The 14,863-nt window shown below is 44.1% G+C and overlaps 1 protein-coding gene across 1 annotated transcript in view; it reads right to left on the bottom strand.

Moving 5' to 3' along the window:
• The window catches only part of WBP2NL (WBP2 N-terminal like), a 17,336-nt gene extending 3,659 nt beyond the window's left edge, over positions 1-13,677 (bottom strand). The window contains exons 1-5 of the mRNA XM_023509192.1: positions 13,616-13,677; positions 8,522-8,630; positions 8,135-8,276; positions 7,849-7,941; positions 4,736-4,843 (exon numbers count right to left, since the gene is read on the bottom strand). Coding sequence (XP_023364960.1) covers positions 4,736-4,843; positions 7,849-7,941; positions 8,135-8,276; positions 8,522-8,630; positions 13,616-13,677 — 514 coding nt within the window. The remainder of the gene's footprint in view (positions 1-4,735; positions 4,844-7,848; positions 7,942-8,134; positions 8,277-8,521; positions 8,631-13,615) is intronic.
• Positions 13,678-14,863: the final 1,186 nt, after the last annotated feature.

A 14,863-nucleotide genomic window follows, 5' to 3' on the forward strand; every position in this document is an offset into this window, starting at 1 on the left:
AAAAAAAAAAAAAAGAAAGAAACAGAGAAGGCATAGGTCAGGCATGCTGGGTCATGTCTGTAAACTCAGCACTTTGGAAGGCCAAGGGGGTAGGATCACTTGAGGCCAGGAATTCAAGACCAGCCTGGGCAACATAATAAGACCCTGTTTCAAAAAAAAAAAAAGAGGCAGAAGGCAGAACCCAATGGCTCACACTGCAATCTTAGCACTCCAGGAGGCCAAGGTGGGTAGATTGCTTGAGCTTAGGAATTAAAGACAAGCCTGAGCAAGAATGACACCCTCTCTCTACTAAAAACAGAAAAACTAGCTAGGTGTTATGGGAGGAGTCTGTAGTCACAGCTACTCAGATGCCTGAGGGAAAATCACTTGAGCCCAAGAGTTTGAGTTTGCTGTGAGCTATGATGCCATGGTACTCCTTACCCCAGGGTAAGGAAGTGAGACTCTGTCTCAAAAAAAGAAAAGAAAAGCAAATATTTATTATTATTATAAAGGGGGAAAGGTAAAGGGAAGTAAGATGTTTATATTTTACTTGAACTGGTAAAATGACAATACCAGTAGACAGAAATAAGTTAAATTATGCATATATAATGTATGATATCTAAAGCAACAACTAAAATAGCTATAAAAAGGGATAAACTCAAAACCATGGTAAAAATTAAGATGTAATTCTTTATTTTATTTTATTTTTATTTTTTTGAGACAGAGCCTCAGGCTGTCACCCTGGGTAGAGTGCCATGGCATCACAGCAACCTCCAACTCCTGGGCTTAAGCAATTATCTTGCCTCAGCCTCCCAAGTAGCTGGGACCACAAGTGCCTGCCACAATGCCCAGCTATTTTTTGGTTGTAGTTATCATTGTTGTTTGGTGGGCCGGGCTGGATTTGAACCCACCAGCTCTGGTGTATGTGGCTGGCGCTTCAAGAAGCTGTAGCTTCCTGAGCTACAAGCGCTGAGACAATTAAGATGTAATTCTAAGAGGTGTTTAAATAACACAGAGGAAACAGAGAAAGCACACAAAGAATCAAATAATGAAATGGTAGACCTAAGCCCTAACATACTAAGGGGTTAAGGGCTAGGGTCAGGACAAAGGTTCATAAGGAGAGTAGGCCATTCTAAGGATTGGAAAGCCTTTATTAGCAGAGAAAAGAGAGAAAAATAGCTCAGTGAAGTCTGACCAGGAACTTGCTGTTTTCACAGTTTCAAGAGACTTTTATTATCCCTTATCAGTAGGGTTGAATGTGGGAGGGGGTTCCTAGAGGGAGTCATCCCTTCTGCATAAAGACTAATTTTTGCACTCAAGGCAAATCTAGAAGTTACTCGCTTAATTGGCCCGCCAGCCAGGGCCAAAGTAAAAGTTACTGTTCAATTGTTTCTCAGAAATGATTGCCTTGAAGCATTTCAGGAGGGTAGGGAGGGGATTGCTGTGATCTTGCAGTTTGTTTTCTGGCCTGCGTTTTCTTACCAGCTATTTCCCAAAATAGCTGTACTCTTATCAGGGTGTCAGGATTGCTTTCCCACATGTAAGAGGTCTGACAATTAAGTTCACAAACTTTCACCATGTTCTTACATTGGTAGCACTGTACCAACAACTCAATAAAGTTTCATAACCTTGGCATATCAGCATCTCACAATTCTGTTTGTGTCAACATGTGGCAGTGTCTTGCTGAGTGGTCTTCATTATTGTTGCAAGTTTTTGTGTGCCATCACAAGAATGTTAGAGCTTAAATTAGAGCAACATTCACAAATTTCTTGCTAAACTTGGCAAGAGTAGAAGTAAAATCAGGGACATGATATCCCAAGTTTATGGGAACATGCCATAAAAAAAACAGCAGTGTACAAATGGAGTAAACATTTTTCTGAGAGGAGAGAAAGTGTCAATGATGAAGAGAGGTCAGGGTGGCCAGTAATGAGTGAACTGATAAAAAACATTATAAAAATTCATCAAATTGGGTGGCTCCTGTGGCTCAAAGGAGAAGGGCGCCGGCCCTATACGCCAGAGGTGGCGGGTTCAAACCCAGCCCCAGCCAAAATAAATAAAAATAAATAAATAAATAAATAATTCATTGAATTGTGCATCAAAATCATCTGCTAACTGTGAGAAGCATAGCTGACTAAGTAAATATCAATTGAGAAATAGTTAGGAAAATCTTAACTGAAAATCTTGGCCAATATCACAATAATGCACAGCACTGTCTGGGAGGGAATTTTTAGTGTAAACAAATAACTGTATTGGAACATCCCCCCTAATCACCTGATCTGGACCCCAATGACTTTTTTTTCATCCAAAAATAAAGAAAATATTGAAAGGAAGACATTTCAACAACATTCAGGACATCAAGGGTAATATGATAACAGTTTTTATGGCCATTCCAGAAAAAGAGTTCCAAAAGTGCTGTCTGGTTATGGTGCCCCACACCCCTTTTCACCTAAGCCTCTTGACAATCTTTTTTTTCTTTGAGACAAAGTCTCACTATATCACCCTCAGTAGAGTGCTGCAGCATCACAACTCACAGCAACCTCAAACTCTTAGGCTTAAGAGATTCTCTTGCCTTAGTCTCCCAAGTAGCTGGGACTATAGGTGTCCACCACAATGCCTGGATATTTTTTTGTTGTAGTTGTTGTTATGGTTTTTAGCAAGCCCAGGCCAGGTTAGAACCCTCCAGCCCTGGTGTATGTGGTCAGTGCCATAACTGCTGAACTACAGGCAACAAGCTTCTCTTGATAATCTCTTGGGCAGGTACTCAGGGACTTGCCCCATTTTCAAGTGGTGGAGCCAGTACTGTTGATTGTGCCTGTAATCCTAGTACTCTGGGAAGCTGAGGTGGGAGGATTTCCTGAACTCAGGAGTGGGAGACCAGACTGAGTGAAAGCAAGACCCTGTCTCTACTGAATATAGACAAGACTTAGTTGGGTATAGTGGCACACACCTATATTCCTAGCTACTCAGGGAGGCTGAGGCAGGATGATCACTTGAGTCCAAGAATTTGAGGTTGCTGTAAGCTATGATGCCACAGCACTCTACCCACAGTGACTTACTCTGAAGGGTGAACTAGGCAGTGGCATCAGTGCATAGCTTCCCAAGGGAAATACTTCGAAAGTGACCATAGTGATAGTTAGCAAGGAAGTATGCAATACTTCTTCTAGGATGAGTTTGCAATCATAATTGTCAGACTGCATAGTAATAATTACATTAAATATGAAAGGTATAAATACAACAATTATAAGAGATTAGAAGAAATTTTAAAGTGATCCAATTATATGCCCTCTCACAGAAATGCACATATAATACATATACATCATATATAATACATATAAAAACAAATGTAACAATAAAGACAGGCTAAAAGGATGAAAACAGATATATCTTAAAAACATGAATAAAAGGAAATCAGGAGTGCTATATTAATATCGGATAAAACAGATCTTATAAGCAAAGAAAACTGACAGAGACAGAGAGGGATATTATTTAATGACAAAAAAGGTAAATTTGCTAAGAAGACATGTATGGAACACAGGTGTAACAACAAATGTATATACAACAAACAGCTCTAAAATATGTGAAACAAAAACTAATAAAGCTGAAAGGAGAAATAAACCCTCAATGACCATTGAAGACTTCAACAATATTCTCTCAACAATCAAAACAAGAAAATCATCAAGAGCTCAACAACCCTATCAACTAACAATATCTGACTGACATTTATAGAACACTCCACACACATTAGCAGAATATATATTATTTTCTTTTCTTTTTTTTTTTTTGAGACAGAGCCTCAAGCTGTCCCCGTGGGTAGAGTGCTGTGGCATCACAGGTCACAGCAACCTCCAACTCCTGGGCTCAAGCGAGTCTCCTGTCTCCGCCTCCCAAGCAGCTGGGACCACAGGCGCCCGCCACAACGCCCGGCTATTTTTTGGTTGCAGCCGTCATTGTTGTTTGGTGGGTACAGGCTGGATTTGAACCCGCCACCTTAGGTGTACATGGCTGGCGCCTTAGCCGGTTGAGCCACAGGCGCTGAGCCAGAATATATATTATTTTCAAGTGCCCACAGAACATATATGAAGTAGTGGTGCATGCCTATAGTTCCTATATACTTGGAAGGCTGACACAGGAGTTTGAGATTACAGCAAGCTACGATGACATCACTGAACTTTAGCTTGGGTGGCAAAGCAAGACCCTGTCTCAAAACAAGAAAGGAAGAAGAGAAAGAGAGGACAGAAAGGAAGGACGGGAAGGAGAGGAGAGCAAAAAATCATAGAAGAAAATGTTCAGGATCTAGGGCTAGGCAAAGTTCTTAGATTTGACACAGACAGCATAATCTATAAAAGGAAAATTTCATAAGTTTTCACTGAAATTAGGCTGGGCACAGTGGCTCAGGCCAGAACTTTGGGAAGCCAAGGCAGGAGGATGGCTTGAGCCCAGGAGTTCAAGGTTATAGTGAACTGTGATTGTGTGACTGTATACTAGTCTTCCAATTTGGGCAACAGAGTGAGACTCTGTCTCTCAAAAATTTAATTAATTAATTAATGGATAGATAAAATATTGCCCTTTATAAAAGACTCTGTTAAGAGGATGAAATGGACAAGCTACAAAGTAATGGACTCGACCATTCTCCAACTCCTCAAGCTCTGCCTCTTCTCTTGGAGATGAGTTGAAGGCTAAGCCTGCAACGAGTAGATCTTTTAGCTGCTGGCATAATTTTCCACCTCCCAGGAAGAGCCTCCTTGCCATACCTTACCTGAACAAGGCGCCTCTGGAACGCACATGGTCCCCTGACCATTAATGACATAAATATGTACACGGCCGAACAAGTCATTCAAGGTTCTAAGTGGAGTTCCCTGGGCAGCTGAGAAGAAAAGTTTGGAAAATAGGAAATCTTTTAATTCTTCTAAGTCAGAAGCATAGTAGTTATCAACTGAACATTTTAACAGAGTATTAACCACTACCTTACATGTGTGTCTAAGAATGTTCTTAGGATACAAGATAAAAGAGAAATATGAACATTGTCCTGAAACACATGCTTCTTTTTTTGATACAGAGTCTTACTTTGTTACCCTTGGTAGAGTGCTGTGGCGTCACAGCTTACAGGAACCTCAAACTTTTCAGCTTAAGCGATTCTCTTGCTTCAGTGTACCAAGTAGCTGGGACTACAGGCACCTGCCACAATACTCAGCTATTTTTAGAGATGAGGTCTTGCTCTTGTTCAGGCTGGTCTCAAACTCATGAGCTCAAGCAATCCACTCGCCTCAGCTTCCCAGAGTGGTAGGATTACTGGTGTGAGCCATCGTGCCTGGCTAACACAAGCTTCTTAAGGGCAGAGACCATGCCTTATTTGCCTATGCTTATTCCAGGCCATGCATAGCACCCATATAGTGGTAATAGATATTCAGAAAGAACTTCAAAGTGAGGATTCTATCAAGTTGGCAGGATACATCTATTAAAGACCAGTATAAGGGCAGTGTAGTACAGAAGAAAGCACTTGTGTCTGTCACCCTCTATACCTCTTTTATAGGAACACTTGTGATGGCTTTTAGGACCCACCTAGATAACACAGGGCAATCTTGCAGTCTCAAAATCCTTAAATTAATTATAGCTGCAAAGATCCTTTTTACAAAGAAGGTAACATTCATAGATTCTAAGGATTAGGACATGGACATATCTTTGGGATCCAGTATCAGCCTACCACACTGAGTCCTGGCCTATGGCATGTGTCCAGCAGTAATGTACACAGCTTCCAGGCCTACCCTGTGAAAACGTCCCAGATGTGCTTCCCCTCTGAGCTAGCTGTACAAAGAGGCCATAGAGGCTAGTATCAAGGATGACAGAGACTCTAATTACCCTGGGTCCCTAAATAACTGTGGAACAAAGCCCTCTCCTGCTCCTGCTGATTGGTCTTTCTTTTTTTTTTTTGAGACGGAGCCTCAAGCTATCCCCCTGGGTAGAGTGCCGTGGCATCACCGCTCACAGCAACCTCTAATTCCTGGGCTCAAGCGAGTCTCCTGCCTCAGCCTCCCAAGTAGCTGGGACTACAGGCACCCGCCACAACGCCTGGCCATTTTTTGGTTGCAGCCATCCTTGTTGTTTGGCGGGTCCGGGCTGGGGATTCAAACCTGCCACCTTAGGTGTATGTGGCTGGCGCCTTAGCCACTTGAGCCACAGGCGCCAAGCCTGATTGGCCTTTCTATAAGCAATAATATCTACATCCTTAAGTTTTGATAATTTAGGATTTGTTTGTCTTGACAGCTGGCATTATTCCAACAAATTCACTATAAATCTAAAAGTTGTCCTCCTAACACCATTACCTTCCTTTTCAATATCTTATCAGTGTTCTTTACTTTCTTTCCAAGAAAGTAATTCTTTTATTCACTTACATGTTTGCTTATTTTGTACATGACTCTCACTATAAGTTTAATAGAGGCAGGTTCTACATATGACTTGCTCACTGTTGTGTTCCCGATTATCTCACTTATCATTTGCCACACAATAGGTACTCAACATACATATGTATGAATTAAAAACATGTATCAAAGAGCTTAAACATATCAACTCTGCAGAGAGTAAGGGAATCTTTCCTGGTCAAAGAATTGAATCATGAAGCAGGACCAGTGGTTAACTCCAGGGGCTTCAAGGGAGTCTATCTCACAAGCACCAGCCTTTTGCAGGAGGGGAGGACTAGGTTCCTATCTCTAAGCCATGATATAATCAGAATATGGAGGCAGTTCCAGATACTGGGCCAAGTTCATGTAAGTTGCCAAAATCTTTTTCAACTGGCTGTGCAAATGCTGAAATTGCTGATACCTTGAACCTTTGCAGGCCAAGAAGCATATCTTAATGAAAACACAAAGAGGAACCCCTAAAGTTGTCTGACCCTTAGTCCATCATCCTAAAAAAGAAACTCTCTTCAGTAGTATAAGTCAAAAAATAAGAATGAATTCAAGATCTAATACGCAACCATCCTGAGTTCCCCAGACATCTACAGCAAAGAAAGATCAGACTTCCAAGTGTACCCTGACCCTAGATTTCCCGTAACTGTACTCCTTTGTCTTCCAGGATATTTTGTTATCTGATTTCAGGCTTCCAGATGCTATCTGCCCTCCACACTACCAGAGAGCTGTGGGTTGGGTACAGCTTGTGAATTTCTTGGCCTCTCTATCTTTACCGTTAAGGGCAACTGTAAGAAATTTTCTTACTCTGCCACCTCCTGTAATATGGTTCTTCCACCACGTTTCTTCTCCAGTATTTCACTGCAATCTCTCTTGCAGTTATCAACAAACTCTAATTACCACACTCAATGCACATTTTTCAGCCTTTATTTTACCAAATATTTCTGAAGCAGCTGACACAGATGACCACCCCATATCTATGAAACTGTCTCCTCCCTTGACTTTCGGGATGATAAATTCACCTCCTGACTCTCTTCATTTTCCTAAGTCAGTCTCTTCTCGATCTCTACAGATCACGCATTCTTGTCTCTTCCCTTAAATGTTAAGGACCCTGGAACTCTATCCTCAATTGACAGAGGAAGCCTATCACTCATAGGGCTCCAGAGATAATTTGTGTGCTAACGATTTTCAAATCAGTCTCTAGAGACAGCTTACTTCGTAGCTCCAAGCTGCATGTCCAGTTGTTCTAGCATCCCCATGGACCTCACACTTAAACTGGCACAGGGGTTAAGAGTGTATTTTCAGAAGAACACAACATCATTTAGGTAGCATTCCTGACAAAATGCATGGCCTGAATATAATCAAGAGGAAAGAGAGAAACCCAAATGAAGGGAAGTAGAAATCCTGCTTTAATTCCACAAGCCTTAAAATCCCAAAGTGCTTAATATCTTTTAACAGCATCACTCACCAGCAGAGGCAGCTCTCATCATCAACTGGGCGAATTCAATGGCTCCTCCCCTTCTGAAGATTAGTTTAAAAATAGCCTGCCCTTCCCAGCCACCTGGGGGGAGAAATGGCACACACTCAGGGACTTGCACGGGTGGCAACAGAAGGACTACACAAACACTGAGGGTCACTACCCAAAGAAGCGGGGCAGCTTTCATTTGAATTCCAATTATGAGCCAAGTCTGAATTTTAAACTTTCTAGAAGATTTTGAGATAAAACCCCCACACTTCTGAGGGGGAACGCTTACCTTGTGGAGCTGACTGAATAGTTCCTTTAATATAATTTGCACCAAAGACTGGTTGTTCAACGGTACAGTTAGTCATCAGGTCAAATGGCATCATAAAGGACAACATGGGATCATTAATGGAAGGTACGGTCAAGAAAATCACCTAAGCAAGGAAAGAAACTTTGGAAAAGGAATGCAGAATTTGAGACCTACAAGAGCAAGGTTAAGGATGCTTTGGCATCTAGGCCTAGTGGAGAAACATCATCCATTTTTTTCCCCATAGCTCCTCAACAAGGAAAATCCCCCAAAGCAAATGTTTTAAAGCACTTTGAAAGTCAATGTTTTCGCTTCCCTCCATTTTGAGGAAAACAAGTGCAAAGTTAAACAGGACATTAAAGTAGAAATTACCCGGTATGATGTGAGAAACAATGTTCCCCTCTTCGTACCACTAAAAAGGTTGGTGTTCCGTGGTTGGTGTGGGAAGGAGAGCTCCACCTCTGTAATCTGCATCAAGAGACTGTGGGGAAGGACAGGCAGACAGAACACAAATTTAGAAGTTATATAAATGATACACATAAAGCTCTTATCACAGTTCTTATCCCAGGGTAAACACTCAATGGATGTTAGCTGCTGGTACTGCTACTACTATTACTACTGCACTATTTTTTTTTTGAGACAAAGTCTCAAGCTGTCCCCCTGGGTAGAGAGCTGTGGCATCACAGCTCATAGCAACCTCCAACTCCTGGGCTCAAGCAAGTCTCTTTTCACAGGGTAGGCTCCGTCTCAAAAAAAAAAAAGAAATGCTAAAGGGTTTTTCAGCCTGAAATTTTTTTTTTTTGGAGACAGAGCCTCAAGCTGTCCCCGTGGGTAGAGTGCTGTGGCATCACAGGTCACAGCAACCTCCAACTCCTGGGCTCAAGCGAGTCTCCTGCCTCCGCCTCCCAAGTAGCTGGGACCACAGGTGCCCGCCACAACGCCCGGCTATTTTTTGGTTGCAGCTGTCATTGTTGTTTGGCGGGTCCGGGCTGGGGATTCGAACCCGCCACCTTAGGTGTACATGGCTGGCGCCTTAGCCGGTTAAGCTATAGGTGCCGAGCCCTTCAGCCTGAAATTAAAAGACATTAGATGGTAAGTCAAATCCACACAAAGAAATAAAGAACATCAATAAAGGTTACTATATAAGTAAATTAAAAAGTTAGTATTAACACATTTTTCCTTTGTAACTCTTTTGCTTCTACATGACTCAAAAGACAATTGGATAAGACAATAATTGTACATCTATTATAATAAGCATACAATGTATAAAGATATAATTTGCAACAGTAAAAATTTAAGAGGAAGCAGAGCTATACAGAACCAAAGTTTTTGTATATTACTGAAACTAAGTTGGTATTCACTTTAATTCAATTACTATAAAAGTGTAAACCACAAACAAAATAACTAAAATATACATACTAAAATAAATGAGAAAGGTGGCGCCTGTGGCTCAGTGAGTAGGGTGCTGACCCCATATACTGAGGGTGGTGGGTTCAAACCCAGCCCTGGCCAAACTGCAACAAAAAAATAGCCGGGAGTTGTGGAAGGCACCTGTAGTCTCAGCTACTTGTGAGGCTGAGGGAAGAGAATCACCTAAGCCCAAGAGCTGGAGGTTGCTGTGAGCTGTGACACCATGGCACTCTACCAAGGGTGACTCTGTCTCAAAATAAATAAATAAATAAAATAAATGAGAAGCAAATCAAAATGGTACACTAGAAAGTATCTATTAAATATAAAAGAGATGGGGAATGGGGGAATGTCTTGTTCTTGCTCAAGCTGGTCTCCAACTCCTGAGCTCAAGCAATCTACTCCCCTTGACCTCCCAGAACGCTAAGATTTCTGCTTTTGTTTTGTCTAGTCCACTTTCACCTCAATCAAAGCCATTGTTTTGATGGTGTTTTATCTTCAGGATAGTACTGGTAGAGCCATGTTTCTTTTTCTTTTTTCTTTTTTTTGAGACAGAGTCTCAAGCTGTTGCCCTGGGTAGAGTGCCGTAGCATCACAACTCACAGCAACCTCAAATTCTTGGACTTAAGTAGTTCTCTTGCCTCAGCCTCCCAAGTAGCTGGGACTATTGGCACCCACCACAACAGCCTGGCTAAGTTTTGGTTGCTGTTGTACATTGTTGTTGTAGCTGGCCTGGGCCAGGTTCAAACCTGTCAGCCTCAGTCTATGTGGCTGGTGCCCTACCCACTGAGCAACGGGCACCACTAGAGAGCCATATTTCTTCTACTGTGACAATTATTTAACAAAATATTTGAGGATCTTCATCCCACTTTTAAAATTTCCATTGAAAGCTCTGCTCTTGTCTGCAGCTAATCAGGGTGCAATGGCTTTAGCTCCTTTTTAGTGCAAAATTCTTTAGTGAAAGTTTGCTCAATTTTTCAGTCAGAATTGTGTAAGCTGAACCAATAGAGATGTCTATAGTGTTGGCCATTGTTTCTGCTGTTAATCACAATTCTCTTCAATTAGGGCAGATGAAGAATGAATTTTCATTCAGATGAATTTTTCCTTGCAAATAGATATGGTCTGCTGCTGGACACTACATATTGAATACTGTCTCCTCCCTTCTGTTTTTTTTTTTTTTTTTAAGAGACAGAGTCTCACTTTGTCACCCTCGGTAGAATGCCGTGGCTTAGGTGATTCTCTTGCCTCAGCCTCCCCAAGTAGCTGGGACTGCAGGTGCCTGCCACAACACTTGGCTATTTTTTGTTGTTGTTGTTGCAATTTGGCTGGGGCCGGGTTTGAACCCACCACACTCGGCATACGGGGCCAGCACCCTACTCACTGAGCCACAGACACCACCCTGTCTCTTCCCTTCTTAAAATGAGTTATCCATTTGTAAACTACTGATTTCTTTCTTTTTTTTTTTTTTTTTTTTTTGAGAAAGAGCCTCAAGCTGTCCCCCTGGGCACAGTGCCGTGGCATTACAGCTCACAGCAACCTCCAACTCCTGGGCTCAAGCGAGTCTCCTGCCTCCGCCTCCCAAGTAGCTGGGACCACAGGCGCCCGCCACAACGCCCGGCTATTTTTTGGTTGCAGCCGTCATTGTTGTTTTGGCAGGTCCAAGCTGGGGATTCGAACCCGCCACCTTAGGTGTACGTGGCTGGCGCCTTAGCCGGTTGAGCTATAGGCGCCGAGCCTAAACTACTGATTTCTATGAGGCATCATCCCTGTAAACTTTTCATAAAGGTTTTTATTTTTTAATTTTTGGCACCATTCACCCACACCACCCATTTTACCATTATCCCACCCAAATTTCACCACAAATTTGATCTTTGTTCTTGCTTTAATGTTATCAGAATACATGTTGCTCTGATAGGAGTTTCTTTTCAAACTGGTGTCTTATCCTTCTTAGTGTCTCAAAATAGGTCCTGTTCAAACATGATATAACAATTTAGTTCATGTTGGTGGAAAAAGATTTTGAAATACTTATTTTTTTCATAACATGCATTTGAAGACCCCTCATCGAACCAACTTTCTCTCTCCTAAGATATTTTATTTATTTATTTATGCGACAGAGTCACACTGTCTTGCCCTCCGTAGAGTGTTGTGGCATCACAGCTCACAGCAACCTCAAAGTTTTGGGCTTACGCAATTCTCTTGCCTCAGCCTCCCAAGTAGTGGGACTACAGGCACTTGGCACAATGCCTGGCTATTTTTTGTTGCAGTTGTGATTGTTGTTTAGCAGCCCAGGGCCAGGTTCAACCTGCCAGCCCCAGTGTATATGGCCGGTACTCTAGCCACTGACCTATAGACGCCGAGCCAAGATATTTCTTTAGAGTAGTTTCTTCTCTGGTGATGAAAAAGCAGAAAAACAGCCCTTTTCTTTTGGGGGGGAACAGCAAAAGTAGAAGAGTAAATGCACAGTACCTAAGTTGAAATCCAAAACCAAGCTCTATATATGCACCATCCTAATGATTTTCAACAAATGACTTCTCTTTGTTTCCGCTCTCCCACCTGCCAAATGAGGGAAATACTACTGACTCTCATTGTAGATAGAGTGGTTATAAGCACAGTATAAAGCTCTTAGAATAGTGTGTGGCATATTTAAGTGCGCAATAAATGCTATTATTAAGTATTCAGGAGCACAGAAGGGACCCTATAAAGATAATTCAAAGGACCATAAAATCAGCTTTCTGCTATAGTTAATTCTATAAAAACATGCTTCATTCACTGTCTCCAGCACACAAACAGCAAAGCAGAGAGACACATGTAGCCACAGGGAGAAGACACTGAAACACCAGGTTAGAAATGGCTTCACAGGATAAATTGACAGGTGCACAGGTCAAGTCCTTTCAGTCAGTGTGCCCAGAGATACTGCAGTCAGAGGGGTGAACATTCACCTCCTACTCCCTAAGTGAAAAAATCAGCAGAGGTACTTCAGCAGCAAGGAAGAATGTACAACAGATTTAACGCCCAGAATGAATCTGTCAAGAAAACATTCTGGGGAAAGGAAGCATAGGAAAAAGATCTGGACATCAGCATTTGTAAATGTCTTCTTGGATCTTCCTGACAAATGTATTCAAACTGACCTGGGTATGTTGGGGCTCACCAGAGCACAGCATTAGCCTTGAAAGTCTCAACTAAGAAGGAGAAAAGGAAAATGAGGGCAAGTTAAGAGCAGAAAGAGGAGCATAGTTCAGAACTGCACAGCTGGGAGACTGAAAATGACCACGGGGAAATGGGGCATGGTGGTGGGAAGGAGAGTGCAGAATGGAAGGAGGCCTTGGTGCATGAATGTGCCTCAGAAGTTAGCTGCACTGTGCCCCACCTCCACCCACAATGAGGCAGACCCAGGCAGGAGGTGAGGAGCTAGCAGCAGGCACCACAGTACAGTGACCTGGCAAACCCCACAGCACCGGGGCAGGCTTAGCTAGCATGGATCTACCCAGGCACCCCTCCTTTTGGTCCTGATTTCCAATCAATCCTGTCAGAAATAAGAGCAGATATCTCCATCATTGGGGCAGAGGAAAGGAGGTTTTGGAGAATTCCACTGGCCAGTGAGAGGCCCCTCCGATAGCTTGAGATCTTTCCAGAATGATCCACTCTCCACTTCCTCATCCCGCTTCAGTTTGCCCAAAGCTCCAGACCTTGTTCCTAGGGCTGCCATCGCCCTACAGAGTCGCTCGCTCCCAACGGCAGCCACATCTCGAGCCAGACGGAAGGCCGACTCCTCAGGACTGCCAGTTCGCGTCTACCTTGCTTCTGAGGAGACACGCGCCTTCTGCCCGTGCTCCTGCTCCCGCTCTCCTCCTTCACTCAGGCGAGAGCGCGCGCTCCCGTCTCAGCGACCGCTAGGTCCCCAAACATCCAGGAGGGGACGCACTCTCTAAGCGTGCCACGCCCCAAACAGGCGGGAAAGTTCCTGATACGCTAAGAGCTTGAGAGCCCCCTAGGTCTATTCCACTCATCTCCTCCCTCACCTCCCTCCTCGGACCACAACCCGGGCTTTCTGTCAGGCACCTTTCACCAGCAGGGATGATGGCTCCGCGGCGGTTCGCGGTGTGGCTCTGATTCACCGCCATCTTGCTACGGGGCCCCTTCCCACCCTCCCAGCAGATGGGAAGGGGCGGAGCCTGCCCCAAGCCGTGGGGCGGGGCTCTGAAGAGGAGGACAGAGATTATGGCGCAAGGAGGAGTGAATGAGCGAGGCGGTTGGTCACGTGAGCGAGTAGCGGTCAGAGGGCCAGGCGGAGTCAGGGCAGAGACACGCCCCTGATGGAAAGGGGCGGGTCCAGAGAATTGGCTCCGCCCCTAGGGAGCAGAATGCTGGGGTGGGTGAGTGGCCCTCCTGGCTTCTGCCTTGGCACCGGAGCTGGCTGCCCGCTGCTGCAGATGTGGACTTGATTGGTCCTGTTAGGAGTCGAAGTTAAAGGCAGCCATCACGGTGGTGCCTGTGGCTCAAAGGAGTGGGGCGCTAGCCCCATATGCCCGAGGTGGCAGGTTCAAACCCAGCCCCGGCCAAGGTAGCCATCACCAGCATCCCTGCCAGGGTTTCCCTGTGTCCTCCCTGCCCCGTCAGGAGCTGCTGTCTTTCAGAGAAAGGGCCCACAACATTTCCTCGCCTCTCCCAAGGTCACCAGACTTTCTTCCATTAGAGAAGGACTGGAATGAATTAAGAGTGGATTGTGGGCGGCGCCTGTGGCTCAAAGGAGTAGGGTCCCGGTCCCTTATGCCGGGGATGGCGGGTTCAAACCTAGCCCCGGCCCAAAAAAAAGAGTGGATTGTCTTGTGAGGTAACATTGAGGAAAGCGCAGGTGAGCGAGGTCAGGAAATTAAAGGGGAATTTCGATCCTGAGAGAGTCCCTGCCAGTTCCAAGATCCAGACAGCCTTTGTCTCTGTGTTCACCCAGTGTGCCTGCCCTGCCTGCTCCAAAGGATGATTGTGAGGATCAGGTGGAATATGTCTTCCCGAATTGCTTTGAAGACTAAAATGTGGTATATGAAGGGTCAGACAATTAAGTTCAAGAACTCATCCTAGAAAAAGTGCTATATGCCTGGGTGCCCGTAGCTCAGTGAGTAGGGCGCCAGCCACATACACTGAAGGTGGCGGGTTGGAGCCTGGCCCGGGCCTGCTAAACAACAATGACAACTGCAACAACAACAAAAAATAGCTGGGTGTTGTGGCAGGTGCCTGTAATCCCAGCTACTTGGGAGGCTGAGACAAGAGAATCGCTTAAGCCCAAGAGTTTGAGGTTGATGTGAGCTGTGA

Source organism: Otolemur garnettii, unplaced genomic scaffold, assembly GCF_000181295.1.
Source record: "Otolemur garnettii isolate 467f Iridium unplaced genomic scaffold, OtoGar3 scaffold00007, whole genome shotgun sequence".
Taxonomy (NCBI): Eukaryota; Metazoa; Chordata; class Mammalia; order Primates; family Galagidae; genus Otolemur; species Otolemur garnettii.